This window comes from Notamacropus eugenii, chromosome 3, assembly GCF_028372415.1.
Source record: "Notamacropus eugenii isolate mMacEug1 chromosome 3, mMacEug1.pri_v2, whole genome shotgun sequence".
Taxonomy (NCBI): Eukaryota; Metazoa; Chordata; class Mammalia; order Diprotodontia; family Macropodidae; genus Notamacropus; species Notamacropus eugenii.
In genome coordinates, this window is record NC_092874.1 from 230,475,275 (window position 1) to 230,498,681 (window position 23,407).

A 23,407-nucleotide genomic window follows, 5' to 3' on the forward strand; every position below is an offset into this window, starting at 1 on the left:
GAGGGAATCCAAGGAGGGTCAAAGGCTGGAAACAGCTGGAAGTCTATCACGAGACAGACTAGGGGGCACCTAGGTGGGAAGCAGGTGGGGCAATCCAGAGATAACAGACAATGGTCACAGATTTGGGTATGAAAAGCCAGGTTCTGTGGAGAGGTACAAGGGGAACTCAATTTGAGTATGAAAAGCCAGATTCTGTGAGGAGATACAAGGAGAGCTAAATTTGAGTATGAAAAACCAGGTTAAGTGAGGAGATTCCAGGGGAGCTCAAGGATGTTCCCAGATTCTGAACCCCATCATTCCCCCCTCAAACAGATTGAACCCAAATTCTTTTGGGGTAAAGGGTGAAGGTCTCAGTTTCTGAAGCTTTTTCCTGCTGGCAAGGGGGGGTAGAGCTGTCCCCGTATCAATGGGTCCTGGGACTTCAGAATCTGGGTGGTGCCAAGTCCAGTGGGCTGGAGACCTTGGATTCAGTTGGAGGTTGGTATATAGTCTGGGCTGTCACCTGGAAGTTGATGGCTTGCACTCTAGAAAAGACAAAACTGGCAAGGAGGTTAGGGAAACACACACCAAGCAGATACAAAAGGAGTATAAAGAAAAGACAATTTCCCTGGCATAAAAGATAATTTCTCTGGAGAGAATTAAAGATGACTCTGGCAAGGCCAAACCATAGAAGGGCATGCTTGATAGGGGAGGTTTTTTTCTGTCAGATATCCCCTTTCTTTCCACATTGCTCCTTGGATATGTAGAACAAGGAAAACATATTTTGAGTAAATAAAAACATCAACTGGCCTGGGGTGAGGTTCTAAGGAATGGGTTAAGACTCCCAAAGCTTGTCTTCTCCTTTCATCAACATACAGAATGAAAGGTATTTCTTGATTGGGTAGGTCTAGTGACGGGGTGGTGATCAAATTAGTTTTCAGAGTCTCAAAAACTAGCCTGGTCTGAGTCAATGCCATGAGTAGGGTCATAAAGGGGTTTAGCAACAAAATCAAAATTAGGAATCCAGAGTCTACAAAATCCAGTCACTTCTAAAAACACTCGAACTTGTTTCTTAGTGTCTGGAATAGGGATAGACAGAATTGTCCTTCTTCTCTCAGAGGTTAAAGAGAGAGAGGTGGGCTTGAGTTCATGGCTCAGACACTTTATGGACTGGCATGCTATCTGGACTTTGTTCAAAGAGACCCCATAGCCTCAAATGCCTAAGAAATTAAGGGCTTCTATGGCAGCAGTCAAATAACCTGCCTGGGTGTGGCTACAAATAAGATTATAAAGGTTGTGGTCCTTCCCAGGTCTCAGGTTTAATCATATACTGGCTGAGATGGGGGAGCACTTTAGGGTCTGGGAGACTAACAATGGCTAGGGTGGCAGAAGTAGCTCTCTCTGGAATTCCAGTGTCCCAAATATTTGTCCTAACTGTCTCCTACACTCTCAAGCAAACTGGGGAAGATGTAGTGAACAGAAGCAAAAGGGAGAGGGAAGATGTAATGAACAGAAGAAAAAGGGAGATGGGAGGTTTAACTCGAGAAAATTGGCTCCCCAATTTCACCATCAGGTCCCTTCCCAGCAAGGGGGCAGGGTCAGAGGAGGGCATAAGGAAGGAGTGTTTAAACAACAGATCCTAAAGTAGGCTGTGGAGGTGGTATGTCTGGAGACATTCCTTAGTTTCCCCTTCAATGCCTATAACTCAAGGAGTCAAGGGATGGGTAGGGCCAGAGTGACTGGTTAAAGCAGAGAATTTAGCCATGTTAAAGTGGGTAACCTTACCTTCAGCCTCCATTTTTGCCCAGGGCTTGGTGAGAGAGGTGGAGAAAGTGGGAGCACTGCCAGCACCCAGGCTTTCCTGTTGTTCCAAGTCTTAAAAAGACTGGAGGACAGGGTACTGGGGGGTGGCTCCACCACTTTTCCAACCTGAGGGACAATCTTTCCTCCAATGTCCCTCCTGGTCACATGGGCACGGTTCCACAGACATTGGTTCTTGGGGCTTCCTCTGGGGGGGGGCACCCTGGAGGGGCACTCCTTGCACCAGTGACCCTCCTTGTGGCAACGAAAGCAGGTTTCCCCATTGCCCAAGTAGCCAGCCTTCCTCCAAGGGGGTGCCCTGGAGGGGTGTTCCCTGGGTCTTTTCCTGGCCAAGGCAGCAGCCAAGAATTGAGCATACTCCCTGGCCCTGGCCCTTCTCCTTTGTTCCCTTTCCTTTGCTGCAACTAGATCTCTGTTGTTAAAGACTCCAAAGGCCACCTCCAGTAGCTGGGCCTGAGGTGTTTGAGGTCCCATTGTCAATTTTTGCAGTTTCCTCTGAATTTCTGGGGCAGACTGATTAATAAAATACATGCTAAGGATTGCTGCCCCTTCTATGGAGTCAGGATCCAAATTTGTATGGTTTTTAATAGCTTCTACTAGCCAGTTTTGAAAAAGGGCAGGGTTTTCCTTTTCTCCCTAAGTAATTTCCCTAATTTTTTGAAAATTTACTTGTTTTTGAAATGCAGTTTTTAGGCCTTCTAACAGGCAAATTACCGTAAGTCTCTCTTTCCCCTGTCCTCACTCTTTTGATAATCCCATTTAGGGTCACTAATGGGAACAGCAGCTGCTCCTGGGGGGTATTTTATGGTGTTATTGCTAGCCATATGATCCCCCAACTTTTGGGCATGCTCCCAAATTCTCCCCTTCTCCTCAACAGTACAACAGACAGAGAAAAGAATATGCAGATCCTTCCAAGAAAGTTCAAATTGTGGGGATATGTCCCTAAAACCCTCAGTAAACCTAGTGGGATCTTCCAAGTATCTCCCCAGTTTCTCTTTACTCTGGGTGAGATCTGAAAGAGAAAACAGAACCTGCACCCTGGTTGTCCCACTGGGTTGGGTGGACACTTCTCTCAAGGGAAACAGCCCAGATAGCTCAGTGGGGACAGGGGCTTGTGGAGAGAGATAGGAAATACCACTTCTTGTGAGGGAGGGGCTGGGGAATGCATGCTGAATTGGATTAGGCTGCAGGGCCAGGGGATCTGGCTGGCAAGGGGAAAGATCCGCTGGTACCTGAGGAAGAGTAGGGATCAAAGGTGGAGATGCCCCAGAGAGTGCCACAGGAGCAAGACCTAAGGCCTGAGTGAATGTTGCCCCAGCAAGAGGGGCTACAGAGGGAGGCACCCCAGCAAGGCCCATAGTTGGGGACTGAGGTAGAGTCCCCAAGGAGGGGTGGGTTACAGGCAGTGATACTGTAGAGACTGCCATGGGGTGGGACCTGAGACCTGAGTGAGTGTTGACCCAGAAAGAGGGGCTGTAGAGGGAAGCACCTCAGCAAGACCTGTAGCTGGGAATTGAGTGGGGGTTGGGAACAGAGATAGGGGAGGAAGTGAGGCTGAGACCCTAGGAACCATAAACAGGGGTGTAGAGAACCTTGAGGGGTTTGAAAGAGCCCCTTATCAAGAGTTCCACTCCTCCAAGGGAGAGTAGCTGACTTGAGAAGTTAAGTGATATATTATTCTCAGGTGCATGTCCTTGAATTCGGGTGTTGAAGTTCCAGGAATTAGGGCCCCTGCTATACAGGATAACATTCCGATAAAGAGGCCTTGAGGCCTCACTTTCTACTTATCACACTCTATTCTGTTTCATGCCTCAATTGCTACCCTTATGGTTTTTTACTATTTAAGCAACCCGACCCCTTAATTTATTGGCTCAGTATGTCTAGAATAAACTCAGCTTGTTCAGACTGCTGTGTCCCTCCTGTCTTTTCATCCTTGCTCTGTGAGCCCGTAACCTCCCCGGACCTGCTGGACTGTGCTGGCCACAGCACAGGGGGTCATCCAAAACATCCAATTCATCCCCATTTCCCTTTTGTGGGATGGCTCTAGCTACAAGCATCTTGCAATCTTTTCTGAGAATGGGGTCCTGAGAGTTTGACAAAGGCCCTTATGTAAGGTATTTCTATCCATTTTTCCTTTTGGAAGCAATATAATTGTAACTGTAAAAGGATATTACATTGTTAGGTCCCAAACATGGGCCACACTTCGTTGTCCTCCAGGTGATACTGAGGACAAAGTGTGTTGCAAAAGAAGATCAACTTTTTCTTTTTAAGGTCTTTAGAGAAGTTAATATTTTTACCAATTTTGTAAAAGATAGCCCAAAGGTGAATTCCTTGGAATTGATGAATTTTGACCCATTTCTTGCTGTGGGGCTGGAAGTCCTGCCCCCTCCTTAAAGGAGGACATGGAAGTAAGCCTTGAGGAAAAAAAAAAACACAAGAGGACAAAAATAGCTGAGCTTTCCCTGATTTCCTTGTGTCCAGGAAACCCAGAAAATTGGGCACCCACTTAACTGACGTTTCTCTAACCTTCTAGCACCCAGAAAGTTCAGAGAATTGTGCTTTGGAGGGTATGCCCAGGTCCATGGCCTCTAACACAGCCACTGGACTGACAACCTGAGTCTCTAACTCTCTAGCGCCCAGAAAGTTCAGAGACTTAGGCACACACTAAAAATATTTCATTTGTACAATACAACATTTGGACTGTCCATCTGTTACATCCCACCATTGCTCATACATTTCTTGTATGAGATTTTTACTTTTTAAACTTAAGATTTTAACCATGCATTTTAAAAACACCACAATAATTTCTCGTGGAATCCCACCTTATAACAGAGAAAAGTTTATTAAAGTAGAACCAAAAAAATTGTTCTATTTGATATTATATTCCAGTGATTTCAAGTAGAGTCTTAGATTAAAAAAAAGCACCAACTCTGAAATGATAAAGAAGAGATACCAAATGAAATATCTAAAGAGGAAAGAATGGCACGGAGAACTAATGCCATAGAAAACACAGGGGGAAACTCATACTCAAGAACTGAGTGCCCCTACCATTAGAATGAGCCAAAGAGAAAAGGACTCAATATGACAAGAAATATTTTTGAAAAATCAAAAAAAATTTAAAAGTGCCAACCATAGATAAACAATCAATATCAACATTTCATGTAATATCCATATTTTTGTTCACATGCATAAAGTAGCATAATATCTGAATACTTAAAGAAAAGGCTAATTAGATTGCAGCAAAAATGGACAGTAAAATCATAGTGAGGAATCTCAATGTATCCACTGTAGATAGAGAAAAATGTAACCAAGATATAAACACTAGTGAAATTAAGAACCTGCATAGAACTTTAGAAAAATTTGAGATATTAGATCTCTGATGATTAGTGAATGGGAACAGAAACTCAGGTCTTTCTGACATCAGGGCCAGTGATCTATCCATTGACCACCTACCTGCTCCTTTTGTTATGTGCTTTCACAAATATAATTTCCTTTATCCTTGGGAATTTCAGAAATATTTTTCTTTTCTGCTTTTCCTACCTGCCTGACTAATATTATTCAATTAAACATGCACTTATTATGGCTCTGTAAGAAGTCCTGGAATTACAGTGAAGGATAAAAGCAGTATCTGCTGCCAAGGAACTCACACTCTAATGGAAGAGATTACATACAAATAATTTGTTAAAAACAAGATATATTCAGGATAAAGTGGAGATAACCTTACAGGGAAAATTCTATCATTACGAGGAGCCAGGAAATTATTCTGGCAGAAGTAAGGGTTGTAGCTGAGACTTGAAGCACGCCAAGCAAGCTGGGAAGTGTTGGTGCAGAGGGATGAGTGTTCCAGGCATTGTGAATAGCTAGTAAAAATGAAGTTGGTAGATGGAGTATTTTGTGGGAGAAAGAGCAGGGAGGCCAGAATAACAATTTCAGAGTCAGTGAATGGTAGTATGGGGTAGGAGCAGTGGAATATTAGGCAGAGTCCAGTTTATAAGAGCTTTGAAAAAAAACAGAATATTTATTTTTTTAAATTAATAATTTCACATTTTGCTGTTCTGAGCTTAACAAAGACAAACCTTTTCATATACAAAGAAAAATTATTGAATACAAAACTCTGAATCCCATTTAAAGCTAAGATAAACACTACAAAATATTTAGGAGTCTACTACCAAAACAAATCTAAGGACTACATGAACATAATTGCAAGACATTTTCAGATCAAAGTAAGTGGAAAAACATCAGTTGTTCATGGGTAGGCCTAGCCAATATAATAAAAATGACAATTCTATGTAAATCAATTTACTTATTTAGTGCTATAGCAATCATTCATCTGAAAGAACAAAAGGTCCAGAATAGCAAGGGAACTAATGAAAAGAAATGCTAGGGAAGGTGGCCTAGCTCTGCCAGATCTCAAATTGTATTATAAAACCTCAATTATCAAAACCACTTAGTACTGGATAAGAAACAGAAGGGTAGACAAGTGGAATATGCTAGGTACTCAAGGCAGAGTAGGCAATGAATATAGCAATCTACTGTTTGATAAACACAAGGACCCCAGCTTCTGGCATAAGAACTCACTACTTGACAAAAATTGCTAGGAAAACTGGATAACAGTGTGACAGAAACTAGGCCTAGACCAATGTCTGACATTATACACAAGAATAAAGCACAAATGGGTACATGATATAGCTATTAAGATTGGTACCGTAAACAAATTAGTGGAGCAAGGAATAGTGTATTTATGAAATTTATGGAAAAGGGAAGAAATTTTAACTAAAGAAGAGATAGAAAGCATTATGAAGTGCAAAATGAATAATTTTGATCACATTAAACTGAAAAGTTTTTGCACAATCAAATCCAATGCAATTAAAATTAGGAGACAAGCAGAAAACTGGGAAAGAATTTTTGCACCTATTGTCTGTGATAAAGGCTTCATTTCCAAAATATATAGAAAACTGAGTAAAATGTACAAGAATGCAAGTCATTCGCCAATTGATAAATGGTCAAAGGATATGAATAGGCAGTTTTTAGAGGAAAAAATTAAAGATATACATATATATAGTCATATGAAAAAATATTCTATATCACTATTGATTAGAGAGCTACAAATCAAAACAACTCTGAGATACCACATCATACCTATCAGACTGGCTAACATGACAGAACAAGAAGAAGATGATATATGTTAGAGGAGATGTAGGAGAGTTGGAACACTAATTCATTGTTGGTGGAGGTGTGAGCTAATCCAACCATTCTGGAGAGCAATTTGGAACTATGTCCAAAGGGCCACAAAAATGTGCATACCTTTTGACCCAGTTATACCACATCCAAGATGGTATCCCCAAGAGATCATAAAAATGGGAAAAGGTCCCACATGTACAACAATATTTATACCAACACTCTTTGTGGTGGCCAAAAATTGGATATCAAAGGGATACCCATCAATTGGGGAATGGCTGGATAAATTATGTTATGTGAATATAATGGAACACTATTGTGTTATAAGAGATGATGAACAGGAAGACTTTAGAGAGGCTTGGAAAGACTTCTATGATCTATGTTGAGTGAAAGGAGAAGAACCAGGAGAACTTGTACACAGCAACAACCACAGTGTGTGAGGACTTTTTCTGGTAGACTTAGAACTTCATTACAATGCAAGGACTTAAAAAGCTCCCAGTGGTCTTTTAAGGCAAAATGCCTTCCACATCCAGAGAAAGAACTATGGAAGTCAATCGCTGGTTGTAAAAGATCATTTTTTTTTTGTATTAAGTTTTGGTTTGTTATATGATTTCTCCCATTCATTTCAATTTTTCTACATAGCACAACTATGGTGAAAATGTATTTAATAGGAATATATGTATAGAACATATATAAATTGTATGCTGTCTGAAGGAAGAAGGAAGGAGGAATGAGGTGAGGGGTAGGGAGGGGGATAGAGGAAAAAAATCTAGGATGTATGGTAGTGATTGTGAAACACTGAAAAGAAAGAAAGAAAGAAAGAAAGAAAGAAAGAAAGAAAGAAAGAAAGAAAGAAAGAAAGAAAGAAAGAAAGAAAGAAAGAGAGAGAGAGAGAGAGAAAGAAAGAAAGAAAGAAAGAAAGAAAGAAAGAAAGAAAGAAAGAAAGAAAGAAAGAAAGAAAGAAAGAAAGAAAGAAAGAAAGAAAGAAAGAAAGAAAGAAAGAAAGAAAGAAAGAAAGAAAGAAAGAAAAAGAAAAGGTACATAATAAAATCATGTTTTTAAATTTTCCTACTTGTCTGTGTTTCCTTCTGGTTTTTTGCTGTACACTTTAAAAATTATTTCTGTGACCCCCTTTTCTTCCCTTTCTTCTCGTGGAGTATCACTATTTTTAGCTCTCTTCAACCTCCAATTAAATGAAAGAGAACCAATAATAATTTCTAAATAAAAATAAGTGTCGTCAACAAAAGAAAATCCATGTATAGGCCATGCGCAAGGCTGTATGTCTCATTTTGTCCTTCTAGTTCATCATCTCTCTCTCAGGGAGAAGGTAGTATACTTCATTACTAATCCTCTAGACCTGTGATTTGCATTGATTAGAGTTCTGAAATCTTTTAACATTGTTTTTCTTTTTAATATCGTAGTCATTGTGTAAACCGTTGTAATTGAATGGGATTACATAGACTACGCAGTACTTTCTCTTTAGGTTCAGATCTGAAGATACGATGAACACACTAAAACAAGCTTAATAAGCAATTAAGTTTTATTACTACAAATAGTGCAAATTAGCAACTGTATACATATAAACAGTAGATAATATCTAAGACAGAATAGAAAAAGAAAAATTATACATCACCAGCCAAGTCTGAGCACCAATACTTTGGGGACAGGGGAGAGGGGAGCAGTCTTGAAAGATCCTGACTGAGAAAACAGAAGCAGGCATCCTCACTTCAGCAGCAAAGACCTCCAAAGATCTTTCTCCCATTCAGTCCCTGCATACATATAGCTTCAGGGAAAAGAGGACCATTAGAACAAAGAAGGAACTTTGGCCAAAAGTTCCAGTTGTTGACTTTGATGTATGTGCCCAAGGACTGGCCAAGTCCCTGAACACAGGCACCACTTCCTTTAAGGAGTTTTATGTCTCTTAAGATAAGGATCTCTTTGCCCTGGCCACATGACACTCTCCGTGACACTCTCAGTTAAGCATATCAGTTTTAAGTTACATTCCTTATGTTAGGTCATGTGGTGGTCATGCAAGGGGCTGGGGAGGATCTTACTCAGTTCCCCTACAACTGCTCTTGGATCTGCTCATTTCATCAGTTCATATACGTCTTTCCAGGTTTCTCTTCATCCATCACTTTTTAAGGTACAACAATATTGTATTCGTGTACCATAATTTGTTCAGCTACTCCTAATTGAATCAACATCTTTTAATTTCCAAATTTTTGTCACAACAAATTGTAGCTATAAGTATTTTTGCACATCTGAGTTCTTTTCCTCTTTCTTTGATCTCTTCGGTGAATATTCCTAGTAATGGTGCTGCTAGGTTAAAGGTATATACAGATTAGTGACTTTTGCTCTATAGTTCCCAATTGTTTTCCAGAACTGATTAGACCAGTTCTCAGCTGCACACAGCACTGTTGGAACCTCAAAGACATTTTAGTTTGCATTTATGATTATTAGTGATTAGAGACATTTTTATATGGCTGTGATTTCTTTCCTTCAGAACGTCCTTTTCATATCCTTTGACTGTTTATCTACTGGGTAACTAGTTCTTGTTCTTTTATATTTGAAACAATTCACTCTACATCTTGGACAGAAAACCTAAAGAATAGCAAAGAAATTTGCTGCAAAGGTTTTTTTTTTCCCAGTTAATTGTTTCCCTTCTGATTTTGATTAAATTGAATTTTTAAGGAAACTTACCAATTCTATGTAATTAAAATTGTCCTTGTCATCTCCTGTCATTCTCCCTGTCTCTAATTTGGTCAAGAACATTTCTCTTATCCATAGTTGAGAAATGTTGTCTCCTTCACTGTTGTTCTAGTTTTTATGATTACCTATGCCATGTATCCATTTGGAACTTATTGTAGTATATCATGTGAGATATTGGTCTAACCTAATTTCCGACATCTTGCTGTCCAGTTTTCCCAGCAATTTTTTCTAAATAGTGAGTCCTTACCCCAGTTGGAGTCTTTAGATTTACTGAACACTACTGTGTTCACTTATATCAATACACCATGAAAATTTTTAATGAGTAACATAGTTTTGAAATTACTGTTTTGCAGTTTCAGATCTGGTAATGCTAAGCAAGCTCCCCTTCTTTTTTCTTTCTTTTTGTTATGTCATTGAAATCCTTTACCTTTTGCTCCTTCACATAAATTTTATTATTTTTTCTAGCTCTCCAAAGTAATTTTTTTCATTTTCTATTTAAATTTATTTATTTATTTACAATTTTCAACATTCACTTCCTCAAAATTTTGAATTTCAAATTTTCTCCCCAATTTCCCCCTCCCCCATTCCAGGAAATATATATTCTGATTACTCTTTCCTCCAATCTGGCCACACTTCTGCCATCACCTCCCTCCTATCCCCTTCCCTTCTATTTTCCTGTAGGGCAAGATAGATTTCTATATCACATTTCCTATATATCTTATTTCCCAGTTGCATTGAAAACAATTTTTAATAATCATCTCTAAAGTTTTGAGTTCCACATTCTCTCCCTTCCCCCATCCCCATCACCCTCATTGAAAAGGCAAGTAATTTGATATAGATTATTCATGTGTAGTCATGCAAAACACTTCTGTAAAAGTCATGTTGTGAAAGGCTAACTATATTTCCCTCTGTCTCTATCCTGCCCTTCATTTATTCTGTCCTCTCCTTTGACTTATCCCTCTACCAAAGTGTTTGCTTCAGATTACCCCTTCCCCTAATCTTCCATCCCTTCTATTCTCCCTCCTCTCTTATCCCTTTCTTCCCTGCTTTCCTGTAGAGTAAGATAAACTTCCATACCCAACTGAATGTGTGTGTAATTCCCTCCTGAAGTCAGATCTAATGAAAGAAAGGCTCCCTTATTCTCTCTCATCTTCCTCTTCTTCCACTCCATTGTAAACGCTCTTTCTTACCTCTTTTATGTGAGATGATTTACCACCTTCTACTTCTCCCTTTCTCTTTCTCCAAGTACATTACTCTCAATACTTAATATATTTTAGATGTCATTCCTTCATATTCAGTTCACCATGTGACCCCTCTCCTATACACATACTACACATATACTTATGATTTCTGTTTTCTGTTTGTCTTTTCATGCTTCTCCTGATTCTTGTATTTGAAAGTCAAAATTTCTATTAATCTCTAGTATTTTCAACAAGAATGCTTGGAAGTCCTCTATTTCATTGAAGTTTGATTTTTTCTCCTGCAGTATTATACTCAGTTTTGCTGGGTAGGTGATTCTTGGTTTTAATTCTAGGTCCTTTGACCTCTAGAATATCATATTCCAAGCCCTCGGACACCTTCATGTAGAAGCTACTAGATCTTGTATTATACTGATTGTGTTTCCACAATATTCAAATTGTTTCTTTCTGGCTGCTTGCAATATTTTCTTCTTGATCTGGGAATTCTGGGACTTGGTACAATTTTACTAGAAGTTTACCTTTTGGGATCTCTTTTAAGAGGTGATTGATGGATTCTTTCAATATCTATTTTATCCTCCGGTTCTAAAATACAAGGGCAGTTTTCCTTCATAATTCCTTGAAAGCTGATATCTAGGTTCTTTTGTTGATCATGACTTTGAGGTAGTCCAATAATTTTTAAATTGTCTCTCCTGAATCTTTTTTCCAGGTCGGTTGTTTGTGTAATGAGATATTTTATGTTGTTTGATGTTTTTTCATTCCTTTGGTTTTGTTTTATAGTTTCTTGCCTTTTTCATAAAGCTTCCATCTGTTCCATTCTAAACTTTAAAGAATTATTTCCTTTAGGGAAATTTTGGACCTCTTATTCCATCTGGTCAATTCTGCATTTTAAGGCATTCTTCTCCTCATTGTCTTTTTGCATCACTTTTAGCATTTGGTTTAGTTTATTTTTTAAGGTGTTATTTTCTTCAGAATTTTTGTGTCCCATTTAGCAAGCATTTGCTAATTTTTCATGGTTTTCTTGTATCATTTTCATTTCTTTTCCTAAGTTTTGCTCTACTTCTCTTGCTTGATTTTTGAAATCCTTTTTGAGCTCTTCCATGGGCTGAGACCAATTCATATTTTTCTTGGTGGCTTTGGATGTAGGAGTTTTGACTTTGGTGTCTTCTTCTGTTTGTATATTGTGGTCTTCCTTGTCTCCCAAGTCAGATTCTATTGTCTGATTCTTTTTTCTGGTTTTTGCTCATTTTATCAGTCATTTACTTGATTTTTGAGTTCTTTTTCAAGGAAATTCTCTGCTTCCAGTGAGGGTTGATGGAATGTACTGTCAGCATGGTGTGATAGATGCTTCCTGGAGACCTTTCAGACTGTCCTGGGCTGGAGATTTACTTCCCTGTGTCATTCTGTGGGTTCTACAGCTCCAGAATTTGTTTAGAGTCATTTTTACAGGCATTTGGATGGGCCTGTGGAGAGAGCTCTAGAAGTCCCTGATTCTACTCCACCATCTTGGCTTGTGGATAGCATTTTTCACCATGAGTCTTTTGGAATTATCTCAGATCACTGTATTGCTGGGAAGAGCTAAGTCTATCAAAGGTGATTATCACACAATGTTTCTGTTACTGTGTACAATGTTCTCCTAGTTCTGTTCTCTTTACTCATAATTCCTTCAAGTAAATCATTCCATGTTCTTTTCCTGAAGTCTGCCTGTTCATCATTTCTTATAGTTCAAGAGTATTCCATTAGATATGACATCTTTTTAAAAGTTATTCCCCAATATATGGGTATCCCTTTAGATTCGATTTAGGGTTATTATGAAAAGAGCTCAAGAACTGCTATAAGCATTTTTAAGCCTATAGGTCTTTTTACTGTTTTTAATTTTTAATTTCCATTATTCTTCCAAAGAGTGTTTTATATTTGAATTTGAAGAATTCTTGGTTGTTTCTTGGTAGGTGTACTCTCAAATATTTTGTACCTTCTGTAGTTATTTTGAATAGACTTTCTCTTTATTGTTCTTCCTGCAAGATTTTGTTGGTCAAGTAGAAGAATGTTGATGATTTGGTGGATTGACTCTATATGCTGAAACTATGATGAATTCAGAAGGCCAGGAAGTTCTCTTAAGCCAGAGACCTGAAAAGTTCTTCATGTTTGTTCCATGTTCAATTCAAACAAGTTAAGTTTAGCTAACTCTTGGCTTGAAAAGATTTTCTGTCAATCAGATCTCTGTCTCTTCATATATGTTAATTGGTTGTCTTTCATAATGAAGGAGAATCAAAACGACATCACTACGTTGGGATGAAACACATACAGTGAGCCCAACTATAGCTGACCAGACCAATGCAAGCTCAGAATGCTCTGCTACAGATCAGTAAAAAATAGCCCATATGAACATTTGGAAGAGATATACCTCTTAATTCATGTGTTTCACATCTCTTTTGAGCTACTGCAGTTCTCTTTGCTCATAAAGCATAGTACTTTCTTTTATGTGGGCATACCATGCTGGGATATCTGGTGTTAGTGTCTTCCATGTCTTGCAATAGATTCTAAAGTTTTTTAGAGAGACCTTGAAAGTGTCTTTGTATCGTGTCTTATGACCTCCTTGTGAACATTTGCTATATGTGACTTCTCTGTAAATCATTTTTCAGGCAAATGTACATTTTGCATTGGACTTATGTGACCAGCTCATCAGAGTTGAGCTCTCTGTAGGAGGGTTTGAATGTTGGCAGTTCAGCTCAAGAAAGGACCTCAATATCTGGTACCTTGTCTTTCAAGATATTCTTCAGAACTTTCCTAAGACATTTCAAGTGGAAATAATTCAGTTTCCCGGCATGGTATCGTTATACTGTCTAGGTTTCATAGGCATACAACAGTGAACTCATCACGATGGTTCTGTAGACCTCCAGGTTGTTAGACAGCTTAATACTTCTCTCCCACACTTTCCTCTGGAACCTCCCAAACGCTGAGTTATCTTTGGCAACGCATGCCTATATCAGCCTCATCATTAATGTGGAAATAACTGGACAGCATGTTCCTAAGGTAAGTGAACTTATCCACAGTACTCAAAGTTTCTCCATTTGCTGGGACCAATGGTTTCACATATGGATTGTGTGGTGTTGGCAAGTGGAGAATCTCTGTTTGCCTAAAGTTGTCAGGCCAAAATTAGCACAAACAACAGAGAATCAATCTACACTGTGTTGCATCTCAATCTCAGAGGCTGTTTTGGGTACATAATCATCTGTAAACAAAAAGTCATATACCAAGTCTCTCTCTACTTTGGTCTTTGTTTGCAGTCTTCCACGTTAAATAATTTACCGTCCATGAGGTAGCTTACTTTGACACCATTTTAATCCTTGTTGAGGGCATCCAATCACATTGTTAAAAACAACATGCTAAAAATCATGGGAGCCAGCACGCAGTCATGCTTCTCTGCCTTGGTTATTAAGAAACCTCAAGAGTAATATCCATTATCCAGAACTCATGGAAGTACAACATCATGAAATTGGCATAAAATACTGATGGACTTCTCTGGACAACCAAATTTTGTCATGATCTTCCTCAAGCCCTCATGAAGGACGTGTCAAAGACTTTGATCATATCAATGAATATTTTGTACAGACCTCTGTTTTGCTCCTGGCATTTCTCCTGCAAATATCAAGGAGAAAAAATCATATTGACCATTCCTTGGACTTTTCTGAAGTCACACTTCTCTTTGGTAGGTGACCATTTTCCAGGTGAAAGATCATCCGATTAAAGGGGACTCTGGTAAGAATATTTCTAGCAATAGCTACAAGACAGACTCCAGCCCCTCCCATAATTGACACAGAAGAATCTCTTTCTTTTTCTTTTATAGAGATAAACATTGGAGGCATCTCTGAACTTCTTTGGGATAATTTCTCCTTGCCATAAAAGTCTGAAGATTTCAATCAGCTTTCATATGAGCAATGAACCCCTTGCCTTGTAAATTTCTACTGGAATAAAATCAGCACAAGGCACTTTGCCACACAAGGGGACCTAAGGACATTCAAAACCTCTTCTTCAGTTGTAGGTTTGTCTAGAGAGAAATTGACGTATACCTGAGGCATATGTTCAGTGACTTTGGCATTGATTAATGACGGTCTGTTGAGAACATAAATGAAGTGCTCAGCTATCTTCTCCAGAATCATGTGCTTGTCACTAATCAAAATGGATCCATCAACACTGAGTAGTTAAGATGCACCATAGGTCTTTAGACCTTAAATAGCCTTCATGCCATCAAAAAGGTGCTTTGGATTATTCTTATCAGCATAAAGCTGAATTTCATCTTCCTTATTGCCAAGCCCAAAGTCCTGAATCGCTCTAAACTTCACTTGAACTTTATTTTTTATGGAGTTCAGTACTGCCTCCTTAGAGATGGATGAAGTATGCTTCTGGTAAACCCTGTGGAGTTCGCGTTTTTTTCATTTATTAACTTCTGAATTTCCCTATCATTTTCAAAAGTAGTTCTGATCTTTGTGAGTGTTCTGGTCCAGATGAACAATGCAGTGTTGTCCAATATATCTTTGAAAGCTTCCCACTCATTTTCTACTCCACTCTTGTCAACCATGTGTTGGCTCAGCTTTCCCTTTGAGTTAACAAACTATTTACACATGCAGAAGCATTCTAATCTGTTGATAATGATTCTTCTTATAGCCTTGGAATTGCTGCTTTTGTTGAATGAGAAGCTTTAGCTTGGAAAGGATATCTATGATTGGACCTGAATTATTTACCATAAGTTACCTGAATCACTTTCACATCCTGTCAGTCTCTTCTTTTAAAATGACATAATCTATTAAATGCCAGTGAGGGTACATCAATTTTTTATTGCATTTAGATAAATAAAATAAAAGTGTTGGTGATGAGAAGGGCATGAAACTTCCAAATCTTCAGTAATATTTATTGCTTTTTCTGTTTCTGACTCTATTCCTCCCTAGGATTCTCTGCCATATTTGATAGTCTGTGCCTGCTCTGTCAGTAAAATCACCCAGAATTACAAGTCTTCCTCCTTTGACACACTGATGATGAATATCTCCATGTCTTCATATTCTTTTTATCTCATCAGGGTTTGAATCATGAAAGGAAACCCAGTGATGATGGTGGTGTGGTACTTTCCTGCAAATGGCAATTGCATTGTCATGAACCTGTCATTCACTCCTTTTGGTAGGGAAGCATAAAAGCTTATTAAATGTGTTATATTTTATATCAAAATCTACATTAGCTTCATGGTGCTCTCCATCACTGAAGCTACTCCAGAGAAAACATGTATCCTGCTCTGACTTTGGAAAAATCGCCTTCATTTGCCAGTCTTGTTTCACTCAGGGCTGCTATTTAGATGTGATGCCTGCTGAGTTCTCTCACAATAGGAGCTATTTTTCTTTCAGGTCTATTGAATTTCAGGTTGTCCACAAGTGTGCACAAATTCCATGTATCAATACAGAGTGGAATCATCTTTGCAAAAGATTTTGTACTTTGGTATTTTGCCACAAAGTAGGATCCTTGACTTTCATGGCAAGTAGGACAGCATTAGGTTAGGAGAAACAGGCAATTTTTAAGGTTCCTTTTCTAACTCCTTCCTCATACAAAGATGTGAGTGGTGCAGTCCTTTAAAAGGCTGCTCAGATATCAAGCGGACTGCCAAATTCTGCTGCTGCTTCAGTCCAATGAGAAGATGACCCCACTCCCTGGGCACCTATGGGCAGGGTTTTGACCATAGCTCCTAGTGTATCCACACCTGCTTCTTCATCACTTGTCCATTGTCACAGAATTTTAAGGTAGATAAAAAAGTGATAAAATGGTATGGGTGATGTGTTTTGAAATTTATACGTAAATTGGCTCTAAGTGAGGCAGTGCTGTGTGAAGTACACTTAATCTCTCTTCCAGAGTCATCAAATTCCAGTGGCAAGAAAAAAGTCAAGACAACTGGTGATGGTTCAGGATTCAGTGAATGACCTTGGCTTCTTCAATGGCTAATCAAGCTCTAGGTATTCCACAGTGCCTACTTCTGTCACCTTCATTGTCCACTGGAACAAATTGTTCACTTACACCTAATCCATCAGAGAAGTCGTTTCATAAACGTCCCTCCCCCCATATCACCAGTGCAATCTGAGGCCCATTACTTACTCTTAAACTGATTTATCCTATCTGCTGAAATTTTTTTACTGGAGTGGGGCCGCTGGGTGTACTACAGCTTGTTGGAGTCACAAGTGAGAGTTAGGTGAAATGAGGTGGACACCAAAGGTAGAAAAAGGTCCTGTAAAGGCTTATTCAGCCTAACCACATTCCTTTAACACCTGCCATGGCAGCCTGTTGAAGCCTATAAATTCCCTTTCACAATAACATTGTAAATACATAAAATAAAATATATAGGATTGAAAAGCAAAATAAATTTTATTGTAATAAATACAGTTATTAAACTTTGTTTTAAAAGTCTATAGGTCCCAGGTTAAGAAGTTCTGTTATAAAGATACTAGTAGTTCAAAGAGTAGAATTATTGAGAAATAATTTGCTTCTAATAATGCAAGGAAGATGCACCTCTCTTTCCATAAACTTAATTCATATCAATTTATATGAAAGAAAGGAGACCCTCCATAACCTTGTTTGTAACCTGAAGTCCCTGAATAGCTATAAAGAGGATCTTTATTCTGTCCCTCCAGAAGAAAGGGGCAGAGCCTCAGTACAACTCCCTCAAATACAGGATGTGAGTATAAGACAAAATCATTAATGCTAATGTAAGTATAAATGCAAATATGACCAAGGAAAAACTTATGACTTCTAAGACCTTGGTGGAAACATTTGGTATCATTGAAGAGGAAGTGTTGACTGATGGGTTGGGCAACACTGAGTAGATGGCAGTCCAGACTGAGTCTCAGTTTTGTGCTTGAACCTGGGATACTCTGTATGCAAGAAGTATATGCCTCCTGACAAACCTTGATACAGATGAACTTGAAATATAATGGTGTATCAGTAAGCGCCCCAACATACACAGGGGGTTCTGCTATCAAGGATTCTTGGATTTGCATTCATGAAAGGAAAAGCAAATTTTGAGGTGTTAACAATCACTTTAATCAAGCACATATATCAGTCCTCTAACCAAACACATATATCATTCATCTAATTCAAGGGAGTCAACACCCTGAACTTCAAAGAAAATACAGAGAAATTAAAAGTCAATAGACATGGCTTCCTTTGCCTGAATTCAGCAGACATTTCCAACTGTCTGGCCATAGTTACCAGAGAGGGAAGCTTGACATCTGGCTTCTCAAAGCCAGGGGGCTTTTTTGGTGGCTTCCCAGAGTCCTCATCTGGCCAAACAAGCACTTCCAGTAAGTAAGCCCCAAAATAAAACTACACCTCCGAGTCTTTATACACTTTTCAGAACCAAAGGGCATCACAACCCTTCAGAACCAGTGCCTCATTAACAAAAGTCATGGATTTTTTTACAAATCTTCCAGGGCCTGACAATGGGTGGGAAAGATTCTCCTTAATCACATTCAAATACAGGGTTATACTTTTTGATTATACTAAAACAAAAACAGCAAAAGATCCTATTTTGCTTGACCTTACAGATGGGAACAGATTATGGCATTAGAGCTGCCATCTTGATTTGGGATCTGGCATGTTTTTTGACCTGGTTCCTTTTAATGTTATTTCATATTTGAAAATCCGTGATCAGTTGTCACTGATGCTAACCTAAGTGCATGAATTATGTTTTTTAAGGAAACTTTTTTATTGCTTCATATTTTAATGCTTTCATTATATTAAATTCCTCCTCTGATATTTCTTATGCTAGAGTTTCTGTAAAGACCAGAGTTATTTTGAGGCCATTTGAGTGGTGAAAATTCCCCTAACAGATTTTGTCAAAACTTAGCAGCAAGGCATTGATATGGCAGAAGCAGCATTTATTGTACAAAACATGAAATAGTTTTCTTTTTAAAAGATAAGTAGGTTGTCTTCAGAACTTGGTTATTCAGAACACTATGGAGTATTAGAAGTTCGAGATTTGACACTCCAGAAATTTAGTGGAATTCCAATTTTCCTGAGGTATGCTTTTCAAGACTGGCATTACTGTTGACATAGTGAATGATGAGGCAGAATAGAATAGTGTTTTACATGAATTAACAATGACGAATTGTGTCTTATTAAATCTTATTGTTATTTTTATTGCATTTGTGTTGGTGTTACAATCTCAAATCTAAATCACTAAACTGGTCTGAATCATGTCAGAATAATAGAAAACTGCATTGTACTGAAGTCACTAAATAATAATATTAATAAACACATCACACACAAATACACACATATATGTATATATACATATGTACATAAACTACACACATACTGTATATTAGCTAAATGAAATGATATTTAAATTCATAAGAAACTAACCAAAGTCCAAAATGATGTGGTAACACAACAACAACTGGACATTTTAATGCTTCTCTTTTATAGGAGGAAAAATTTAACGGAATCACTAATAGCTGACATTTATATACTGCTTTAAAGTTTGCAAAAAACATTGAATATCTCATCCCATTTATCAAAGGCTATAAAAAAAAGCAACCATAATATTGAACAGACTTTGAAAAATAAGATTTGAAAGACTTATGGCATTGTTTGAATAGCAATATCAAATAATTGCTTGTTTGTTTTAGCAAATCACAATACATTTTCAAAAATCAATCATATTTTGGGATAAAAGAATTTCTATACATAAAAGAGAAGAGAATATTAAGTTGATGCTTTATAGATAAAAATGAAATAACGTTTTAAAAAGTCTGTCAAGTAATTCACACACTTCTGTGAGGAGGAAAGGTATAGAAAAATGAATCTCTAGAGGATGTCTGTGGTTTATTTAGGTTTTCCTTTATTTTTCAGGTATAGGTTTTATAAAAGATTGCTTATTTCATGAGAAAAAAATCTTTCTGACCATGTCCTTAAAGGCTTGTTTCACTTGCTGGTTCCTAAGGCTATAAATGAAAGGATTCAGCATGGGGGCAACAGAAGTATTCAGCACTGCTACCCCTTTGGTCATAGTCACTCCTTCCTTTGCTGAAGGTTTCACATACATGAAGATGCAGCTTCCATAAGAGATGGAGACAACAATTATGTGGGAGGAACATGTGGAAAAGGCCTTTTTCCTTTGCTGGGCAGAGGGAATTCTCAGAATGGTTCTGAGGATGTGTGCATAAGAGAGAATCACTAATGCCAAAGTGGATATGAGTGTAAATACAGCCAAGAAAAAACTCATGACCTCTAAGACCTTGGTGTCTGTGCAAGAGATCATCAGAATTGGAGAAGAATCACAGGTGAAATGATCAATGACAATGGAATCACAGAAATCCAACTGGAGGCCCATGATGACTGGTGGAAAGATAATGAGAAAACCTGCCAGCCAAGAACTGACTACAAGCTGGCTACAGGCTTTGGGGCTCATTATGGTTGTGTAGTGCAGGGGTTTGCAGATAGCCACGTAGCGGTCATAGGACATGGCTGCTAGTAGAAAAAATTCTGTTGCACCCAGGAGAATAAAAAAGAATACTTGGGCCATACAAGAATTATAAGAAATTGTTTTTTCTTTAGTTACTATACTGACCAGATATCTAGGAATGCAAACAGATGTAAATGAGATTTCTAAGAAAGAGAAATTCCTGAGGAAGTAGTACATGGGAGTCTTGAGGTGAGAGTCCAGCAGGGTGAGGGTGATGATGGTCAGGTTGCCAGTTGCACTCAATATGTAGGTGAGAGACAGAAAGAAGAAAATCAAGATCTGTAGTTCTGGGTCATCTGTCAGACCCAGGAGGATGAATTCTTTCACTGATGTCTGATTTTTCATGTCTGATACTTGACTTCTGCCAGATATGCAGGTGAAAACAAGAGAAAAATAAGTCAGAGACTAGGTCAAGCATTTCTATTAAGAACTTCCATTGCGTGGAAAACAACACAAGGTAAAATGAAAGGAGATGGTCAACAAGAGATAACTAAAGTATTGACTATGAAATCCAGAAAAAGATTATGTGTCCTTCTGTCTATCTGGCTTCCTCAAGTCCCAACTAAAATCCCATCTTCTACAGTAAGCCTCTTGAATCCATTGCCTTATCTCTTTCAATTATTTATTTATTTATTCTGTATGTAGCTTGTTTGCCCATATTTGTTTGCATGTTTTCTCCCTTATTAGACTCTATGTTCCTCAAGGGCAGAAACTGTCTTTTCCCTCTTTATGTATTTCCACCTCTTAACACAGCGCCTGGAACATAGTAAGTACTTAATAAATGGTGATCGATTGATTGTCCTACAAGTTGATTCTACATTGAGATATATTCCAAAATAACTTTATTGAACCACCACCCCACAACTAAAAAAAATAATGTGGCTGTACTCTGATGATTTCTAATTTATTCTCTATATAACGTTTTATATAGGATATATTGTATATTCTCCATCCCTTCCCCCCCCCTCCCTTATACTGCAAACTCCTTAAAAGAAGGGGTTGTCTTTTCCCTTTCTTTATATTTCCAGATCTTCACACAGTGTATGGCACACAATAGTCTCTTTTTTCTTATTAATTTACTTTTAGTTTTCAACATTCATTTCCACAAGATTTTGAATTTCAAATTTTCTCCCCATCTCTCCCTTCCCCTTACCCCAATATGGGTGTGTGTGTGTGTGTGTGTGTGTGTGTTAATCTAAGTGAAGGAACAACACTCCCCACCAACTCCACTTCATCTAATGTTGTTAATGGACTTTATGAAATTTTTTTATTTCTACTAAGCTTCATCTTTTTTATGACAATAAAGGTAGACAACTGAGACCCTTTTTGATTCTCAGTTCTTTTCAGCCCATATTTAGTTCCTTTTCAAATGGTACAAGCACATTTTTTTCTTATTTATCAAAGTACTTGCTTCAAATGTTGCATTAAAGAGACCAAGGATGTACTCCTATGTCATATAGTACAAACTACGCTTCAAAGTGACATGGATCCCTTCATCCAAATTCTTTGAGTCAAGTTGGTCAACTAGCTCTGTACACATCTGGATGAACTCAGTCATATTTTTCTGTCTTGTTCCCAAGGATATTGTGAGTGAATATGTTGAATGTTTTCCTAAAATTCATGTACACTATGACTATTGCATTCTCTTACACTACTAGTCCAGTAACACTGTTAGGATTAGGTGAAGTTAGTGTGGTATGACTTATTCTATAATAAAATGATATAATGCAGTGATCATCACTTCCTTTTCTAATTGCTAGGAAGATCACTTGTCATTTGTTTAGCAAGAATTTTTAGACACTATGTTCCTATTACTGTACTTGAAATAGTACTTGAAATGAACACACAAAAATCTTCTAGCCCCAAGGAATTTACATTTTCTTCTAGTATTTTCCTATGATTATTGTCAAGTTTACCAGTTTTCTTTTGAATGGTATACATTTTCAAAATTGAGATAATATATGAGTATGCATCCCTCTGTTTCTCTCTGCAAATTCACAAGGATTCTGGAAAGAGCTAGAATCTTTATAAAACAATGTCTCAGCAATCCTATCCACAAGTTTTATTAATGAGATAGAAAGATATACTGAATTGACATTGTAAAGATCATTAAATGTTAGGAATTTGCATTTGGTCCTAGAAATAATTCAGAAACTATTAAGTTTGTTCATCAGGGGAATGACTGGTTCAGACCCTTCACTTAAAGAGAATCATTTTGGCAGCTTTGAGAAGGATGGTTTGAGGAAAGAGAGTAGATCTGATAAAGGGAATTGGGGTGCTATTTTAATAGCAAATGATGAAGACCTGAACAAGGCTGGTGGGCATCTTAGTATAGGTGGCAAGGCAAATGTGAGAGATGTTCTGCTTCTGATGGGGAGCCTCTCGACAATTGTTATAGTGGTAGACTTGATTAATTATGGAAATTATTAACATAAAATAAAATTGTGTAACATTAAGATGGGATATTTATTGATAATATTTAGTGATTGTTTTAGCAAAATAATAAAGATCAAGTTTCTCTGAATTATGCCTATATTCTATTGAACATTTCAACCATACTTTCACCTCCTTCCAAATGCTATGAAATTCTATAGGGAAGGGCCAAATGTTAAAAGAAATATGAAAGGATTTTAAAATTAAAAGACTAAACTGAAACACACACACACTATTTGGCAGGGAGTAGGAGAGGAAGGGGAGAGTTCCCTAGGAGTTATTCTTTGTCCCTCATTCTAGGATTTTTTTATTTTATGACAGTAGATCCATCAGACATGTTGAGGAGGAAATACTCAGAAGGGAACCCTCTAACCTAAAGGAAGGTAGAAAGACAAAGTATAACAAAGAAGATAAATAGAGAACATACTCACTTTTCTGATTAACTTTCTTGGACTCAGCGGTAAGTTAAAATCCAAAGATCATGCATATTTACTTGAATTGAGAGGAAATGTTTGGGTTCCTCTAGAGGAGAGTTCCATGTACAAGCCTAATATTCTATATTGTCTCATCTCTCACCCAAATATGTACACAT

The 23,407-nt window shown here is 37.9% G+C and overlaps 1 protein-coding gene across 1 annotated transcript; it reads right to left on the bottom strand.

The window, feature by feature from the left end:
• Positions 1-19,797: 19,797 nt before the first annotated feature.
• On the bottom strand, positions 19,798-20,730 carry LOC140531461 (olfactory receptor 6C76-like). Its single transcript, XM_072650401.1, has one exon. It carries the CDS (start codon positions 20,725-20,727, stop codon positions 19,798-19,800), a length of 930 nt encoding a protein of 309 aa, XP_072506502.1. The 5' UTR covers positions 20,728-20,730.
• Between the last annotated feature and the right edge of the window lie 2,677 nt (positions 20,731-23,407).

What these genes read in the sequence shown, in the direction of transcription:
- LOC140531461 (XM_072650401.1), bottom strand. Translation starts at nt 20,727, where the DNA reads ATGAAAAATCAGACATCAGTGAAAGAATTCATCCTCCTGGGTCTGACA.